General features: G+C 38.9%; 3 protein-coding genes across 6 annotated transcripts; 2 read left to right on the top strand and 1 right to left on the bottom strand.

Annotated features, from left to right (window-relative positions):
* The first annotated feature begins 256 nt into the window (after positions 1-256).
* prkacba (protein kinase, cAMP-dependent, catalytic, beta a) lies at positions 257-10,588 on the top strand. Of its 4 annotated transcripts, XM_061296962.1 has the most exons (11): positions 257-605; positions 3,918-3,977; positions 4,450-4,511; positions 4,733-4,861; positions 5,323-5,421; positions 5,522-5,604; positions 5,709-5,835; positions 5,925-6,020; positions 6,268-6,390; positions 6,490-6,654; positions 6,738-10,588. In XM_061296962.1, exons 1-11 carry the CDS (start codon positions 560-562, stop codon positions 6,861-6,863), a joined length of 1,116 nt encoding a protein of 371 aa, XP_061152946.1. In that variant the 5' UTR covers positions 257-559; the 3' UTR covers positions 6,864-10,588. The 4 variants fall into 4 exon arrangements, with proteins under 4 accessions (XP_061152946.1, XP_061152948.1, XP_061152945.1 ...); XM_061296964.1 differs by lacking the exon at positions 3,918-3,977 and having other exon boundaries at positions 258-605; XM_061296961.1 differs by lacking the exons at positions 257-605; positions 3,918-3,977 and adding an exon at positions 2,639-3,174.
* Positions 10,589-11,314: 726 nt separating this feature from the next.
* On the top strand, positions 11,315-14,064 carry samd13 (sterile alpha motif domain containing 13). Its single transcript, XM_061296992.1, has 5 exons — positions 11,315-11,476; positions 11,922-12,031; positions 12,232-12,274; positions 12,989-13,100; positions 13,187-14,064. The coding sequence occupies exons 2-5, from the start codon at positions 12,004-12,006 to the stop codon at positions 13,328-13,330; spliced, it is 327 nt and encodes a 108-aa protein (XP_061152976.1). The 5' UTR covers positions 11,315-11,476; positions 11,922-12,003; the 3' UTR covers positions 13,331-14,064.
* uox (urate oxidase) lies at positions 14,043-16,595 on the bottom strand. Its single transcript, XM_061296972.1, has 8 exons — positions 16,446-16,595; positions 16,121-16,333; positions 15,577-15,693; positions 15,151-15,229; positions 14,885-15,071; positions 14,676-14,799; positions 14,288-14,371; positions 14,043-14,220 (listed from the first exon to the last, which is right to left on the bottom strand). Exons 1-8 carry the CDS (start codon positions 16,464-16,466, stop codon positions 14,143-14,145), a joined length of 903 nt encoding a protein of 300 aa, XP_061152956.1. The 5' UTR covers positions 16,467-16,595; the 3' UTR covers positions 14,043-14,142.
* Positions 16,596-17,254: the final 659 nt, after the last annotated feature.

Below are 17,254 nucleotides of genomic sequence, written 5' to 3'. Positions count from 1 at the left end.
AACGATAGTCTATAACGTGTGCATATTAATGTGTAATAGAACAACAACAGAATTGTGGAGATGATGCAAAGTGACAGATCTTACAAGGAAATTGTCCTCATTTGGTCAGTGTACTTTAAATAAAGCTGCCACATATTAACTTAACGGCTGGATATAAAAATATTTAAAAAGTATGTACGCTTTTCTACCAAACCCGAAGGCACCATTTCACCCGTCCAAGTTGGTTCACGCGGCTATTCCTATTCCTACTCGACCTGAACGCAGCATATAACGACAGCAGGCAGGGGTAAAAAGTCTGGATCATGTTTTCATTCCAGCGAAGGCCTACTTGAATGCAAACAGACATTTTGTCTAATAAGACGACAGCTGTTTGCAGAGCACATCGATCGGTCTTCTGTTGACAACAAGGGGAAATTGATGTTGTGGCTCAGAGAGCTGGTTGAAATCTGTTAGCTAGCTAACGGAGGAGGAGGAGGAGCTGCTAGCTGGCGAGCTAGCCACACCGCCAGCAACACCATCGTCGCTCGTAGCCAGCTGTGCATCGCCCCGTCTTACCGCGATGGGAAACTCAGCAACTGCCAAGAAAGGCAATGAGCAAGAAAGCGGTAAGCATCGTCCACTCAGCGCTGCCTGTAATGGTTGCTGATGTTTTTCAACGTGACTGCGCCTGCTGTACTGGAATATTATTCGTGCAATGTGCAGCTTTCTGCAGTTTGTTGTCCGGTGTTAGCTGATGATGCACTGCTCTTATCATTGCAGTCCAGACGGGGACTGTATACCGGTTTAGGCAGGGCATTTGCATGTTTACGTGCTAGATAGTCTCTAGTCGTTTATTTATGCTACACTAATGGGAAAATTGTGGGTAATCATTCTACTTATTATAATAGTTTTAATTGTGCACCAGTGCATTCAATTAGTCCTGTGCAGCCACAGGAATCATCTTGTGTGCTTCCCTCTACAAAATGCATTAATGGGGGAATTTGCATGTTTTTCCCCAACCTTTATTGAGTCATAATTTGGATCTTTGCACTTTGCAATGTCACAAACAGTATACCAGAGGTCACCAAGCTTTTTCTAACAGAGCTAGTACGTTCTTCTTGGGTAGGTACTGTTCCATGATAAGGGAATAAGTTTGTTACATACTACATATTACTATTTTACAACATACAAAATATAAGTATTAATGTGCAGCACTGTATTTCTGTAAATCTCTGCAAGTGTTTCAAATGATGACTTCTGCAACCTTACTAAGAAATGACAATGTCCAAATATTGGTGTACTATTTTTACTCAACCACGTTTTATCTATTTATTGTGATTTCATAAGACTCACAGCTGTACCTAAATATTGAATTGAAATTACCGTATTCTCTGGATTATAAATCGCTCCGGAGTACAAGTCGCACCAGCACCAAATGCATAATAAAGAAGGAAAAGACATATATAAGTCGCACTGTAGTATAAGTCGCGTTTTGGGGGGAAGTTTATTTGATAAGATCGAACACCAAGAACAGACGTGTCATCTTGAAAGGCAATTTAAAATAAAAATAGAATAGGGGCAACAACAGGCTGAATAATTGTACGGTATGCTAATGTTACATGACATTATAGTCCAGAAAATACAGTAAAAATGCAAGGTCTTATTACAGATAGCATAATAACCAAACTAAATTTAAAGTTCAAGAATTTCTGCTAAGGCTGAACCAGCTATGAAACAAGTGAAGAAAAATGTATATAAAAGTTATTTTTTTTCCCTGCAGGGCCATCACTCACTTCAGTGGTTCAAATTATGTAATAAAACATAACTGTAATATATCATTGTATTAAAACGGTTTAAGTGCCTTCCACTAAATGTGGCAAAGGGCTGTCGGTTTTCATGTATGTATGTTTTCCAAACTAATCCACTCGATTGGACCACGCCTCTGGTCTACAAAGAAAGCGGTGATCTTGACCTGCTTTCTGACTGGCAGTAATCCATGCCGTTTCACAGGCTTCTTATTGAAAACACCAGTAGGTCCTGTTTGGCGGCCGTGACTGTTGTGTATAATGATATACTGATACTGTTATGTAAACAACACACACCATCAAAGTATGTTTACATTAAGAATGAGGCCAACAGTGCGGGAGTTGTCTGGAAGGACTTGGCTCAAGGACAGGCTCTCTAAACGCAAGTGTTTCTTGGTGATAAAGGATCATGTAAACAAACATTGACTTTTTAGCTAAATTAAGTAGATCGATTTTCTCAGGTAAAGTACTCAAGATGTATTTTTCTAATGAAGTTGTGTTCAAGTCAGCAACTTAGCATTGAATGAAACCACCTTGCATTTGTACTGCCATATGATAATTTGTCTGTTTGCCGATGGGTGTTGGAAAACTCTAGAAAGATTCTCACATACTTGTATTCCTCTATCAGACAAGTGACCATATTTGGTAACTTGAGTGAGTCTTAAAAAATGAGATTCTAGGCCTCACAGTGATGCAGTGGATCCATGTGATCACTCAGAGCCAATCAATGAGGAAAAACAATGATAGCAATAATAATATTTTATTATTATTATTGTGTTTATTTTATTTTTAAAATTATTATATGCTTGATGAAACTACATCTGGAAAAAAAAATACAATAGCCATAGGAGAAATTATTAATCCCTGAACCTGTGTTAAATTGATCACTTAGCCGTTGGATTCATAAAAAAATGCTGATGCTGATAATCAGGAACATGCCAAATACTGGCCCAGATAGTCAACCTGGACGATAATTGGTCATTCACTTAAGTCTGACTTGGACCAAATGATATCAAAATGGACTTTGCAAATTCAGTACGTAGGACACAGTGTAGCTATAAAAAACATGCAAGGCGATGATGACTGAAACTAAAGTGCAGTGCTTGAACAGGAAGCTTAACTTTATGTGGTTAGCCAAGTGTTGCAGAGTACTTCACTCAATACCGGAAGTTGCTATTTCGCGTTTAGTCCCCTGTCTGGAAAGTGTGTATTTCGCCTGTGAGTCTCTTTTATTACGCATAGAAAAAAAAAATCTCAATGGCACAGGGAAAGGATCAGTCGTTCGCCAGCCGCTTTTTTCACAGATGTCGTAAAAGTAACCAAGAACAGAGAGGACAAGATTGTGAGATGCAGCACGTCTCTGAGTTCACCATCATGTGGGATAAGTTAAGTAAGTGCTCTGCAGCTCACTTGTCAGAGGAATCCTTTGCAGCATTTCAAGACGTGAGCTGGATCCGTTTTTTCTCAGCTTTCTTGCTTGTGTGAGGAGGAAATTTAATTTAGGAGTGGTTCAATTCACAGCTGTTCTTAGATTTTGTTTTGATCATTTTTTTCAATTGTCTTACATTTTTGGGTTGGCAATGTTGCAAAGTGTTTTTTTTCTGTGGAAAATGCATTAGAGTGGTATATAAACATTTTTGTTCCAGATTATGGTATCTCGTTTGTCTTAATAACCAACTGTATTATAAATATGTTTTTTTTGTGTGTCCGCTGTTTCACCTAATGTTTTTTTTTTCCCAGTGTAATCTGATAAGAGCCCGACCTAATTCAACCTAAATATTAAACACCCTCTTGGCCGAAATATTCAACTGTTGTAATGTGGAAACAATGAAGCAGTAATTGTTCCCACATTACATAAAATACTCTGGATGATATTTTATAATAGTTGTTCCGAGTGACCTTGGGGGGAAAAGAAATTGTGTTTTCCGGTCTTGTCAAGTAGGAAATGTACTGTGTTTAGTATCTTTTCTCATATACCGTATGTCATTTTGTTTTGTGTTACATTGAATCCTCTTGAATCACAAATGCTGCTGTTTCAGACACTTTATGAATGTTTCTCCTTCTCTTTTTCTTCCTCATCATTTCCATCCATGTGGCTCAATGTTCCTGAAAACACCTTTGGCGATCTTATAGAGACTTTTGGTATGCCCGTTTTTCCTCGGGGACATCCTCAGTCACAGAGTGGGATTCCTGGTTTGTTCACTTGAACCTTGTAGATCAAATGTAGTGTGTTACACTCTTGATTGGCAGCGCTTGAGTGACTCTGTGACTCTGGATTTCTCATGTCTGATCTGACCTTTCATAATGTACTTTCAAATGCCTGCGCTCTGCATTTTGTCTCTCTGTCCCAGCCTGCCCCGTTATTATTAACACTCGACTCTTTCCCAAAGAGATGCAGAACAGCTTCACTATAAAATTGGCCAATCTTTTCAAGCCTACTAAAGCTATTTGCATCACTTACATTTCCTGTTAAGCTGCTGTGTGGTTTTGTTCAGGGTTTTCTTTTCTTGTTTTGTCGAGTAGTCATTCCTCCTCAGTACCTGAAACGTGCCTGACCTTAAAATGCACTTTACCCTAAATGTTGTTTGATTTTTTTTTTTTTTTTAACTAACAGTGTGCGGGGTGTTTAATGTCAACATTTTGTTTTTGTGCTGTCTTTTTGTAGTGAAAGAGTTCTTAGCTAAAGCCAAAGAAGATTTTTTAAGAAAATGGGAGTGTCCGCCACAGGTAAGATATAACTTGATCAGATTAACATTTCTCTTGCATCATCAGTCTTAGCTAGCTTGAGAGATAGTACATATCTACTTCCTGATGTGCAAATATCATCATAAATGAATGCAAGCAGATTGGATCATTTGACTCGGGTGTAAAGATGTATGTACCGATCAGTTGATACGTGACTCACACTGTCCTCCAATGTGAGCATTTCATCTCACTCGTTTCTTCAGAGCACAACGTGCCTGGACGACTTCGATAGGTTCAAGACTTTGGGAACTGGCTCATTTGGCCGAGTATTGCTGGTAAAGCATAAAGGAACAAACCAGTTCTACGCCATGAAGGTCTTGGACAAACAAAAAGTAGGTGAATTGATTCTTAAAAACAACTTTGACAGGATCTTGATGCTTTTATTATAATTTCCCATAAAAGGTTCAAGGTCAAAGTTTTGTTTGATATTTTATCATTTCATGATCAACTTGTGGAGTGATGCACAGCCAAGGAGAATTGTAGCAAGGGAAATCAACTTTTGCTTTCATGATGTTCTTTGCCTCTGTTTGATTTTTGGATCATGCTCTGAAAATATTTGGTTGAATTTCAATAAATTTGCCTTTATGTCCGAGGGACACTGTAAACATTTTGAGTACAGCAATAATTTATTTTATTGGTAAAACGTAACACAGCTGATAGACAACCTAAATAAAATACTAATGAGCTATAGGAACTCGAAAAGCAACTGTTGATGGTCGTTTGAGAAGCGATGCAGGTGCAACACGCGTGTGCCAGAAAAAGCAATGTGTGACGTTGCCTCTTGGTGTGGCAGGTGGTGAAATTGAAACAGATAGAACACACACTGAATGAAAAGAGAATACTGCAGGCCGTTTCCTTCCCATTCCTCGTCAGATTGGAGTACGCTTTCAAGGTGGGTTCAAGTGTCTGCCAGCTTGTCTGTGACACTGTTGATGCTATAAGATTGTGAAATAAAACTTTTTGGCACCAACTTTTCTCTCTTTCGTCAACAGGACAACTCGAACCTCTACATGGTAATGGAATACGTGCCGGGCGGAGAGATGTTTTCACACCTCAGACGCATCGGAAGGTTCAGGTGCGGAATTTTGAGAGTCGCTTTTCATTCAAGTAAATGAAGAGTTGGGTTGAATGTATTAGTCAGGATAAACTCACCCAACTATCTGTCATTCCTTCTTTCAGTGAACACCATGCACGATTTTATGCAGCTCAGATAGTGCTCACCTTTGAGTACCTCCACTCCTTAGACCTCATCTACAGAGACCTGAAGCCCGAAAACTTGCTCATTGATCAACATGGATACATTCAGGTACGCCATGGGAATATGAATATTGTTATTCCAGAGCATCATGCATGCTTGCTGTGGACTCTATTGTGTTTCTGTTGTTCCACCTTAAGGTCACAGACTTTGGCTTTGCCAAAAGAGTAAAAGGCAGAACCTGGACATTGTGTGGAACGCCAGAGTACTTGGCTCCAGAGATCATCCTCAGCAAGGTAAACTGTTTTGAAAAATTTTGTTTGTCAAAAAACAAGCAATTTGTGATGTTGAGAGGCTTTAAGTTTCTTCACATTTTCAAAATTAAACAAGATCCAGCAAGAATAGAAGAGGTCCGATACTCAATCAACAACTAATAGGTTATAATTTTAAGTTGCACCTGAGTATAAGTTGCAGGACCATGCAGCCAAACTATGAAATTTGAGTGAATACGTTCTATAAGTGATTGTTTTCTTCCTCCTCCAGGGCTACAACAAAGCTGTGGACTGGTGGGCACTCGGAGTCCTTATCTATGAGATGGCTGCAGGTTACCCTCCATTTTTTGCTGATCAACCCATTCAGATCTATGAGAAGATTGTTTCTGGCAAGGTGCAAGAATTGAATATCACATCAACTTGACTATTGTAAAAAAACAAAAAAACATCTGTGTTTGACATTCAGAGGTGCTCACTGTGTTCACTCCTGTAGGTACGATTCCCCTCACACTTCAGCTCCGACCTGAAGGATCTGCTGAGAAATTTGCTTCAGGTGGACTTGACAAAGAGATATGGAAATCTTAAAAATGGCGTTAATGACATCAAAAATCACAAGTGGTTCTCCACAACAGATTGGATTGCCATTTATGAGAGAAAGGTAAGAAGTTTGATTATCTCCTCCATTTGCTTTCATGAGATTAATATCTATGTGTTTTTAGTCAACTTAATCTTCTTTCTTAGGTTGAAGCGCCCTTCTTACCCAAATGCAGAGGACCAGGAGACACAAGCAACTTTGACGATTATGAAGAGGAGGACATTCGTGTGTCACAAACAGAAAAATGTGCAAAAGAGTTTGCTGAATTCTAGTCAGTGGATGAGAGTCCCGTCGGGGCTCACGTGTTTGGGGATATTTGCACTCTCCTGGGAGGTTAAGGTGGAATTGTGTCCAAAACAAATGCTCTGTTCTTTTGTTACACACGGCTGATTCGAGGTCCTTTATGCCATGATCTTATGTGCTGTTCAGAACACAAGCCAGCACACAGGTACATTATGCAGGCACACCCTTGTGACCCACCTCTCAGCTTTAGTCCCCTTTTTTTTTCTTGAAATTTCATTTTCAGTTAGGATTTTTATTTTTGGAAATAACATGAAATTCAGAATTATTCCTAAGTGTCACTGTTGATGATACATGGTAGCATCTGATATCGCACGTATTTTCTGTTATTCACCGTCTTGTTGGCTTGTGTAGAAAGCTTATGGGAAATGTCTTTCTTATTGGTTTAGTTTGAAAATGTATTATTTGCTAGTGAGCTGAGTTGACACCGTAAGCTGATAAGTCAATCCATCATCGTTCTTCATACGCAGCTAAGTTATCGGCGAGACAGATATTTTTTATCATTCGCTAAATTAATTATATAAATGTATAGTGAACTTTTGACATAAACATTGGCCAGAAGTACACACATATAGGATTCTCGGGCATTGTCAGCTGGGGAACGGGCCCTAGAAAATTGTATTTTTAAATGGTGAGGTGAAATCTTTTACTGTCTCAGTGAGCAATAAGTGAAGGCAGACCCTCATACAGACAGCAGGCAACAAAAAAAAAAAATCCTCACAAAATATTTGTGCGGGGGTGGCTCAGTGACGCACTGGTTAGCACGTCCGCCTCACAGTTAGGGGGGTACCGGTTTGATTCCACCTCCGACCCTCCCTGTGTGGAGTTTGCATGTTCTCCCCGTGCCCGTGTGGGTTTTTCCGGGCACCCACATTCCAAAAACATGCTTGCAATTGAGCACTCCAAATTGCCCCTAGGTGTGAGTGCAAGTGCGGATGGTTGTTCGTCTCTTTGTGCCCTGCAATCGGCTGGTGACCAGTTCAGGGTGTCCCCCGCCTACTGCCCGATGACGTCTGGGATAGGCTCCAGCACGCCCCCGCGATCCCCGTGGGAACAAGCGGTATAAACGATGGATGGATGGATGGAAGGATATTTTGTGCGGTCCCACTAGTCTAAACACGGTATTTTGATGAATATAGCCATTTGTGCAATATGAATTAAGGAGTTCTCCCTCTGTAGGTTCATGTTGTGGCTTGTCTCCGATAACTTCGTTTGGCGTCAATAATATGTTGTTGCTGACTGTCAAACAACTCAAGAGGAAAATTATAAGTTCCAACTTTCCGTACACTTGGAATGTTCATGCTAAAAAAACAAACAAACAAAAAAAAAACAATGTGCTTCCCTTATCTTCTGTGCCTTTATCTCTACCGAAAAAAAGAGAGAGCGAGAGAGAAAGAGAGAGAGACAGTGTATGAATACGCTACTCACAAAAGGTTATGGCTTTTGGGTATAATTTTGGGGTCAGCCTGAAACGCACTCTAACCTTTACGGATGAACATAATTTTCAACTGTTCAATATTTCAGTACTTTTTGCTATTCTCCAACAAGGAACCAAATGACGGGTATTTGATCCATAAAGATTTCCAATAATGGTACCATTAATCAGTTGTTGGGTAAAGTCTTGGTCTCATGATGCCAAATTTAAAAGTTTCAAGGTCAAATTAAGTTCACTTGTAATGGCTGATTAATTGAAGGTAATCCTGAAAGTTCTCTCAAAAAGCCAACTATCCCTATTTTTGTGAGTAGTGTATACTCACATAATCAATGATTTTAGCGCAGGTGCAGAACGGAGTAAACTCGCTAGAAAATCTCATCGTAACTCAACTTTATGTGACAATGCTGTCATGGCTGACAAAATTTCAATTGACTGTCGATAGACAGTCAGGAGCTTCCAATCATTCCTTGTATACTGCACGACTGAAATCCAAATCAGACTTGCAACAGGCTTCTTGCGGGTGTTATATTAAGTTTACACCACAGCAGTTTCACGGGACATCATTTTAATGACCGCTGAGACACTGAGGCTGTCAACTGCAATGGAAATGTTTTTCTTAAATAGGATGCAATTGAACCAATACCATAACTGGGACTGACGGCTCAAGGTAGCACTTTTTTTTTCGAACAATCCAAGCAGTCAAGAGCTACCCATGCATTTTGCCGTTTGTTGTAGCTTTGATCATTATACACAAGCACATTTATGCCCACTTGGCAAGATAATTTGTGTATTGTAGGTTAATCATATTGGACATGTTTGGATTAAGTTTATCACCAAAAAACACCCTCCAAAGGTGAGGTGATGTGAGCTCAAGGTACATGCCTCAGTGTGATTGGGTTACTGTTTATTTCTCATCATTAACCATTCAACACTTCCAACATTGTCTTCTTTGGGCATATAAATGTGTATTTTTGAATGCAGTTCAGTTACGTTTGCAGGATGGCAAAATCATTTTTGACGAGGCAAGATGAGGTTTGTGACATTATTGTTTTTATTATGGTTGTTTTTTTTTTGCACTGGTCCTTGTTAAAGCAAATAAATGGGCATTGAAGTATTAATATGAAGCTAAGTCTTGCCATCGATGTTATTATAGTGCATCATTTGTAGCATTGTTACAACCATATCAATTTATTGGACATGTCCTGGAACTGTACCTCAGACCAGATGTATTTAATGACAGAAGGGGCTTGTGATTTTCCACACATGCAGAAAAATTCCAAATGCTTTGATTTTGAATTTTTCTGAATTTTGAAGAATGAACATTTTGTTCTTTTTGCTTTGGGTTTGAATGCTAATATTGCTTGAGCGGCACATTCAAATAATGTCACTGCCATACTTGCTTTGATTGCTTTTTCTGCGTTGTATCCGACCCTGTTTTTTTTTTTTTTGTTATGTATTTGTTACGTTTGTGCAACAGTGTCAAGGTACAGTACCCCCCCCCAAGCTGTTCCTATCCTTATTATATGGTATTATTTGTTTTATTTTATAACAGAATGTATTTTTATTGGTGTGACATTTTCCTGCATCATCACCACCACATTACAGCAAATTTTAATCAACAACAAATGCAACAGCAAATCAAACATTCTTATTCTTCTAATTCCGCTCATCCTACGTAGTATTTGTATCTTTGTTCATCAAGTTGTACACAGTAGTTATTTGTTTTCTTTTTTTGCAAATTGTCCAAGATGGTTCATGTCTGTGAGAAACATGAATACACTTTTGAGCACAGTTTGGGGGCAGCAACTCACAATTGTTTCCATAAGCGGCTGTTTATGTTGAGCTATTCTTCTTCACATAGTTACATGACAAATTATTATCATTAATTATATCTCCTCACTGTTGCTGTTTTGAAATTTTTGCCTCTGCAGTGCACACACCTCCCACCAGAGTGACTCAAGTTGTCAACATTGTAGCTATGCAAAGTGTTTCATACCAATGCCTATCCGTTTAACTTTCATGCAGTAATGTGTCTATTAAGCCTTGGAGGTCCTTTGACAAGTTTGGCTTTGTCTTGCAAGGCAATATTTCCTCCAGGTAAAACAGTCAGGTGTGGAGAAATGTTATTTTATTTTATTCACACTTTGTTGGAAGGATTAAAATAAGTGTCAACATCTTCCTCACTTTAGTTCGCCAATAAAAAAAACTTTTTATGATCTGGTGCTCAATGCCCTGGAAAGGTAATTGGTATGTTAATCTCAATTTTATTCTAATCTTATTTCATTTTCAACCTAATGTTTCTTCTGCTCTTAGTTGCTCAAAGCAATTACTCATATTTAAGATCCATTTCAATAAGATCATTTCCCTAAAGACTTATATTGACACGTTTCAGAACTTATTGCACACCAATGCCTCTCACAATAGTGGGGGAAAAAACGTTTCCCCTTTTAATAATTGCTTTACTTTTATGTGTGTGTGTTTGGCACAAAGGGTTACGCGGAATATTGTTGTGTGTCCATGATAGTTACATAAGGAAAATGTCTGCAAATCAACACCTTGATCTTGAGCATGTTTCAATCCAAACTGCCTGTGTGTCAGTCCTGCCACAAACTATTTTTATGTGAAATCCACAACTCTTTTAGTGTCATTAAGAACCTGCGTGTAATGATGTTTGTCATATGTGATGTAAACAATGGCACTCCCCCCACCCCCCAAGTTAGATTTGGTTCTTTCTGTAGTTTGTCACATATGCCAGTATGGGCTCTATATTCTTTGTATTTAGTTTGTGGGACGTTTTGCACATCATTTAAATGGCTGACACCTTTTTCCTCATCTAACTTTATTTGTGTTTGTAAGGGGAATATTATTTGCTGTAGCAGATTTTATGTAACAAAGAATATGTCACAATAAATCCTTTTTATTAGGAAAAAAAATGTTGATTTATTGTCATAGCGAGTGGGGAAAAAAGAAAAAAAAATCAAACCATGAAATAAACTTCACTTCCCATGATTCTCCAGTGACGTGGGCATGGGAAGCTGTGACGATAAGCAGCTAGTTGGCTTTGATTAATTTGTGATATTATCAAATGAATATCTTGCGTTTTTTGCTGGTTAAAAAACACGGGGAGTCGGGAACTTTTTGTCGTCATCCGTAAGTTGTTTAACTTGGACGACGCGTTATTGTCAAAAAAGGCGTCATTCAAAATGTGTTCGATTTTGTATTAGCAAAGCCAGCTAACTGTCCATGTTAGCTTGATAAATACGAAAAGGCAGTATTTGATATTCGCTTTCTAGTTATTATGATCGTTTTATCATTTGAGTTGCGTTGTATTTTGCTATTAAAATTACTCGACACTAATGGAAAAGCGTTAGGGTTTCCGTGTGTCTATTTCATCATTATTTTCAATTCAACCATCATTATGAAATGTGAATTTTAAGGGCGTCATTTTCACACTCTACAGTTGTTCCGATGGTGGAAACTTACATAATAGCACCTTTGTTAATACTCTTCCCGATCCATTTGGATGTCTTTACTTTTGACGTTTGTCACCTGAACACTTGTTCCCTTCTCGTTTTGTTTTGTTTTATTCTAACAGAAACGTCGAGCGAGACTAAGAAAGGAGGATGTTTATCCTGCCAACCCTACTTTAAGATCTACACACACACAAAAACAATCTGATGAAAATTCATTGCAACGTTACTGATTGTAAGTCCAGTGCATTCATGTTGCTGCGTAATAGTTTATAATTGATCAATAATAGCTGAATGTCTTTCGCTTCTGCTTGCATACTGTGACAACGAAGTGTGGACTTATTGTTTGAGGCGTATGCAAAATCATTTAAAGTTTGAGAGTACGTATGGGTTGAGTGATATTTCATAATGTGCGTATTCCATGTTTTGTTGCAGCCGTCATGGAAGACAAGGCAAATGGTTCTGTTGACACCAAAAGGTACGGTCTTAGATAACTGAGAAGAAAGAGTGCTTGTTTTGTAAGTCAGACGTGTGGCTTGCCTCGAGTAAATGTAAAACGTAATTGCCCTGATATTTACAACCTGAGTATTAATTGGAAAATGTCAATACTGTTTAAGTAATGCATATTTAAAAAATATATTTTTAATGGCACAGAAATTGTCAAATGAACAAAAATATGGAGAGGGTAAAAAAAAAAAGCTAATTCCAATATTGCACAACAATATCACTTCATAACAATATTTTTAAATAGGTATTTTTAAATAACTAAAGCAAATTCAACCATGGGAAATGGTCTGAGGTGAAGTTTGTGTTTGCATAAACCTGATTTAGGGAAGATCCTTTTCTGTATAAACGTTTAATACACAAAAATAAAAAACTGCTTTAACCTATAACCTGATTTTTTTTTACGTAAAATAAGTCTTTCGCCCTACCACCCTGTAAAAAAATCGATGTTTTGCATTTGAACTCTGCTGTGCAAGTCAAGGCACTACTTGATTTTTATTTTTTTCCAGAGCACTCGCAGAGAGTACTGAGTGTTTTTCAGGAAACTTTAATTTGTGAACATTTCTGTCGTATTATATGTTTTTATAATTTGCACAGGTCTGTCTTTAATGATGCTTCACTTGTCTGCATGTTTTTCAGAGTATGTTAAGTCTTGAGTCTTGTAATGAAAAATATAGTCTCTCTGCAGCCCAGTAGAGAATGGCCAGCTTCCAGATCCAGCCAACTGGGCGGTCGCTGATGTGGTCAATTACTTTAAAGCGACAGGGTTTGAGGAGCAGGCCACAGCATTCCAAGATCAGGTTGAACTTGCCGCTCGCCTCCCTTTTGACTTCAAGACAACTAACTTGGGTGGTAATGAAAATAAAATGTCTTCACTTGTTGACAGGAAATCGATGGCAAGTCATTGCTCCTGATGACACGTAATGATGTGTTGACGGGCCTGTCGATAAAGCTGGGCCCAGCCCTAAAGATTTATGAGTATCACGTGAAGCCGCTGCAAACCCAACACCTAAAGAGCAACGCCTGTTAGCACGTCACCAGGAGCTCGATATTCTCCCACCTCAGTGACAATCGACGACTCCCAACCAGCTATCCGTTGGCAGAGACTTCTCTGGCCATATGGCACCTTAAAACTGGATCAGTTTCACAATGTTTTTTCGAAGCGTGCAGGACCCCAAACACGGATATGGGGTCTAATGAGCTGTTTTTATTTCTGCTGCTTCAGATTTGTATTTTACTTTTTATTCGTCATGTTTTATTTAAGATTTGAATTCTTATTGAGGATGGTTTAACATCTCTAATTTGTTTGTGTAAATTGTGTTATATGTTTGTGTGAGTGTCATGAACTTGTGATGGTTTTAAAAATTGTACATAAGATGATATATGATTGAAAACACTTTGATATGGCAGAAATTACAGATGTGGTATTGTTGAATATGTCCTAAGAAAAAAAAAAAGTCGCATGCATGCTCTACAATGCGCTGAGTCCATGCCTTGCCACTTGGCTGGAAATATGCAGTTTTATATTTTCCCCAGATACAACAAGACAAACTCGAAAGGTCCTGCTCGGTTCTTCGGAAATAGAAATGTGTCTATAATGATGATGTCCTTACTTGCCTGTGGTGCTTCAACTTGTTTGAAAAAAAAAAAAAAAAGACTAATCAGGTGTGCGTGTGGTTTTGACCTTGTACAACACTGGATGGAGTTTGAATATTTCACTCAAAGACTTGCAATAAACGGTGCTCTTTTCTCACCAAAGAACAACACACGTTTATTAGTGGTTGTTACTAAGACTATAAATCATCAATTTCGCCAGCATATTCTGTATTTGTGCTTATGTCTTCACAGCCTGGCTTGCTTCCTACGCAGTGTCCCTGTGATGTTGCCCGAGGGGTTGTCAAGAGGAAGAAGAACCTGTGTCTGTTAAAAAAAAATAAAAGTCAGCTAACAAATTAAATCACAATTGACCACAACCAAACTCACTTACTTCACCCTTGTTCTCAATGCCCATTCTTGTCATGTCGATTGTGAAGTAATGTTTGTTGGGCATGATGATCTCAATTTCCTCCACCTGTAAATGGATACACACATGAGGTGGGAGACAGTGACTGACAATGATCTTCTTTTTTTTTTTTTCTTACAGGCACTTGTGTCTCTAAAGTGGCAGAACCATGTGATTTCACCAAAAAAAGGTAATGATAAAACAGCCAGCAATGTATAATGAATGCTAAAGGGCAGAGAATGTTCCTGGAAATGGCATAAATAGTCTTTATCAGTAGTATCATTGTCATATTTAAAAGATGAATTCAAAAGCCTCGGTTCTAAAAGCTTTTTTTTTTTTTTGGTGCTCTACAATTTGTGAAATGTGGCCTTACCTCAGGAGTCCGAGCGAGGACTAGGACTTGTGTATCATAAAGGGTCTTCTGCACGGAAGGCGAGAACTCTCCATGGTCAAAAGGGCCCGCAAACTTCTCAATGATCGTATCTTTGACACATTTCCTATCATAAGAAAGCTGAGTTTAGATGACGTAGCGAAGCATTACATTGCTACATGTAATGATCCAGAACTGGATCATTTTATTACCATACAGCATCAAAGTTGACATCTTGAACCTTGTTGTAGCGCCACCTAGCACAGACGGTGGTACAGAAACACCTGTCCGTGGCCTCTTGCAGTGTGGTAAAGCGGTCGCGGAGGAAACCCACAAAACCAGATTGAGTGGTTTTCAGCACCTTCATGTCCTTGAGTCCACCGTGGACCACCGGAATGCCTGAGTAGAGGATAGTGAGAGAGTGAGTGAGGGGAGTGCCAATCACAATAATAGGAAATAAAACAGAAAAGTTAATTACCATTGAGATGTTGTTCGATATCGCAGAAGCGGATGGCTTCCGGGCTGTTAATGAAGGCGTGGACATGTTCAACTCCATTCTAAAAGTGGGAAACAAAAATTTGGACTAGATTTGCAAGTTTCTTAATTTTCCATTTTGTGTTGTCTTTGAATGTGTTCAAACCCAATTATACAGCACAATTACTGGACAAAACTTGATTGGTCTGTTGCCATAAAGGTTTGTTATTTAACATTTTGAATTACATCAATGTCCATAATTACTCTGAGAACGATCCTAAAATCATTTATCTCAAAAGTTAATCAATGTGGGTTTTTGATAATACCAGAGTTACTCATTGAAAAAAAGTGGCTTTAGATTGTGATGACAGCAGAATAAAAACACTGAAGAAAACCAATAAGTTAACCATAACTATTTTGTTTCCCTCACCTTTTCCAGCCTTCTCCATGGTGCCTCCTCCATGTAAATCTTGGCCCTCAACACATGGTTGAAAGAAGTCAAGAAATGGTGACAAAGATCCAAAGAAAACTGCTCAATAGTCTTCACCTTAACACAAAACACAGTGTGAGGTAGGTCATATTTTTACACACTACACATTTACTCCCTAAACCACAACCATAAATTAATAACCTGATTTAATATTGTTTGTGGGGACAAAGCAGTACACAAAATGGATGGATGATTGTATAATTGAATAACTACATAACAAATAATGCCATCAAATACAATGTTACAACAGTATACTACTAGTAAAAGTACAAGACTCAATAAATTTTATATATGTGTTCATTTAATTTACATTTGGTAGGGTTTGTGGTTACAGGTTCTACCCCCCCTCCCCCCTAAAGAAATGGCTCTAGAATGCACCCATAATTTCTTTCAAAGTTCAGTTCTTAAAGTCAGTTTCACCAAGCAACCTGAAATTAGTGTGAATCCACAAAAGTCAAGAAGGAATGGTGGGTTGCGAACCTACCTCCTTCAGTTTGGCCAAGGCATGAACGGTGTTTTTGATAGTGTCAGTCGGGATGATGTCCGAGTTGTCTCCAGTGAGATAATCCTTACGTGACTTGAGAGTGAGCTCCACATCTGCTTTGAGCTCGATGAGATCATGTTGGTCCCCTTGTTTCTTGATGCACAGCACCTTCACGGTGTTCTTGCCGTAGCCCGTCCGCACAAATTCAACATTCTGCCACATGTGAACATTGTCATTGAGTCCAGGGATGGTTTCTACCTTGAAAATTGTCTTAGCTAATTGAAAGTTGCGGGATAGTTTCATCAAAATGTGTATAAATGGTTACCTGATTGGCAGAACTTGCCATGTTGTCTTCCCTTCAGCTGATCGTCAACCAGTGGCACGATTTTAGCAAACAAAATACTTGCTTGACAGGTAGAGGAGGTTTTGAAGAGGAGGAGTTTTCATCTTTGCCCCCTGGACATCAGAACATTCCTTAGTTCCTCTTAACTGTCGTTCACACACGACACAAATAAAGTCCCATCCAGAAATGTTGGAACGACGAGGTCAATTCTTTGTCTTTACTGAAGATATCTGAGTTCCACATCAAAAAATGAATATCGGACAAAGGTTTAAAATTTCAGATTTCCATCCATTTTCTATACCGCTTGTTCACAGGCGTGCTGGAGCCCATCCCAGCAGGGGACATCCTGAATCGGTTGCAGGGCACACAATCATCCGCACTCACGCTCCCAACTTGGGACAATTTGGAATGTCCTACCATGGATGTTTTTTGGGATATGGGAGGAAATCGGAGTGACCGGAGAAAGCCCACACAGGTACGGGGAGAACATGCAAACTCCACTCAGGGTGGGCTGGAGGTGGAATCGAACCTGCACCCTCCTAACTGTGAGGCGGATGTTCTTACCAGAGCACTATTGATCCGCCAATTTAATTTCTTGGTATTTACAACTCAACGTGTTACATCACTCTGCGTGCTAAAAGAAGAAAGAAAGCACCTTTTGTTTGGAGCCACCCATTTTTCAAGTGAGCACATATTTTCATGTGAATAACATTTATTTTTTGTTGGCATAACCCTTACTTGCAATAAATGCATCAAGCCTGTGACCCTTTGACTTCATCAGACTGTTGCAT

This window comes from Syngnathus typhle, linkage group LG14 (assembly GCF_033458585.1).
Source record: "Syngnathus typhle isolate RoL2023-S1 ecotype Sweden linkage group LG14, RoL_Styp_1.0, whole genome shotgun sequence".
Lineage (NCBI taxonomy): Eukaryota > Metazoa > Chordata > Actinopteri > Syngnathiformes > Syngnathidae > Syngnathus > Syngnathus typhle.
Note: the sequence above shows the minus strand (reverse complement) of the source record. Positions and strands in the feature narration are given on the sequence as shown.

Coding starts and splice junctions, on each gene's coding strand:
- prkacba (XM_061296960.1), top strand. CDS start 3,809: ATGCTGCTGTTTCAGACACTTTATGAATGTTTCTCCTTCTCTTTTTCT. Junction 3,978..4,449: donor GTCACAGAGTGGGATTCCTG/GTTTGTTCACTT, acceptor GTCTTTTTGTAG/TGAAAGAGTTCTTAGCTAAA. Junction 6,391..6,489: donor AGAAGATTGTTTCTGGCAAG/GTGCAAGAATTG, acceptor TCACTCCTGTAG/GTACGATTCCCCTCACACTT.
- samd13 (XM_061296992.1), top strand. CDS start 12,004: ATGAAAATTCATTGCAACGTTACTGATT. Junction 12,032..12,231: donor TCATTGCAACGTTACTGATT/GTAAGTCCAGTG, acceptor GTTTTGTTGCAG/CCGTCATGGAAGACAAGGCA. Junction 12,275..12,988: donor GGTTCTGTTGACACCAAAAG/GTACGGTCTTAG, acceptor GTCTCTCTGCAG/CCCAGTAGAGAATGGCCAGC.
- uox (XM_061296972.1), bottom strand. CDS start 16,466: ATGGCAAGTTCTGCCAATCAG. Junction 15,230..15,576: donor CATGGAGAAGGCTGGAAAAG/GTGAGGGAAACA, acceptor TCCCACTTTTAG/AATGGAGTTGAACATGTCCA. Junction 15,072..15,150: donor TATCGAACAACATCTCAATG/GTAATTAACTTT, acceptor TCCTCTACTCAG/GCATTCCGGTGGTCCACGGT.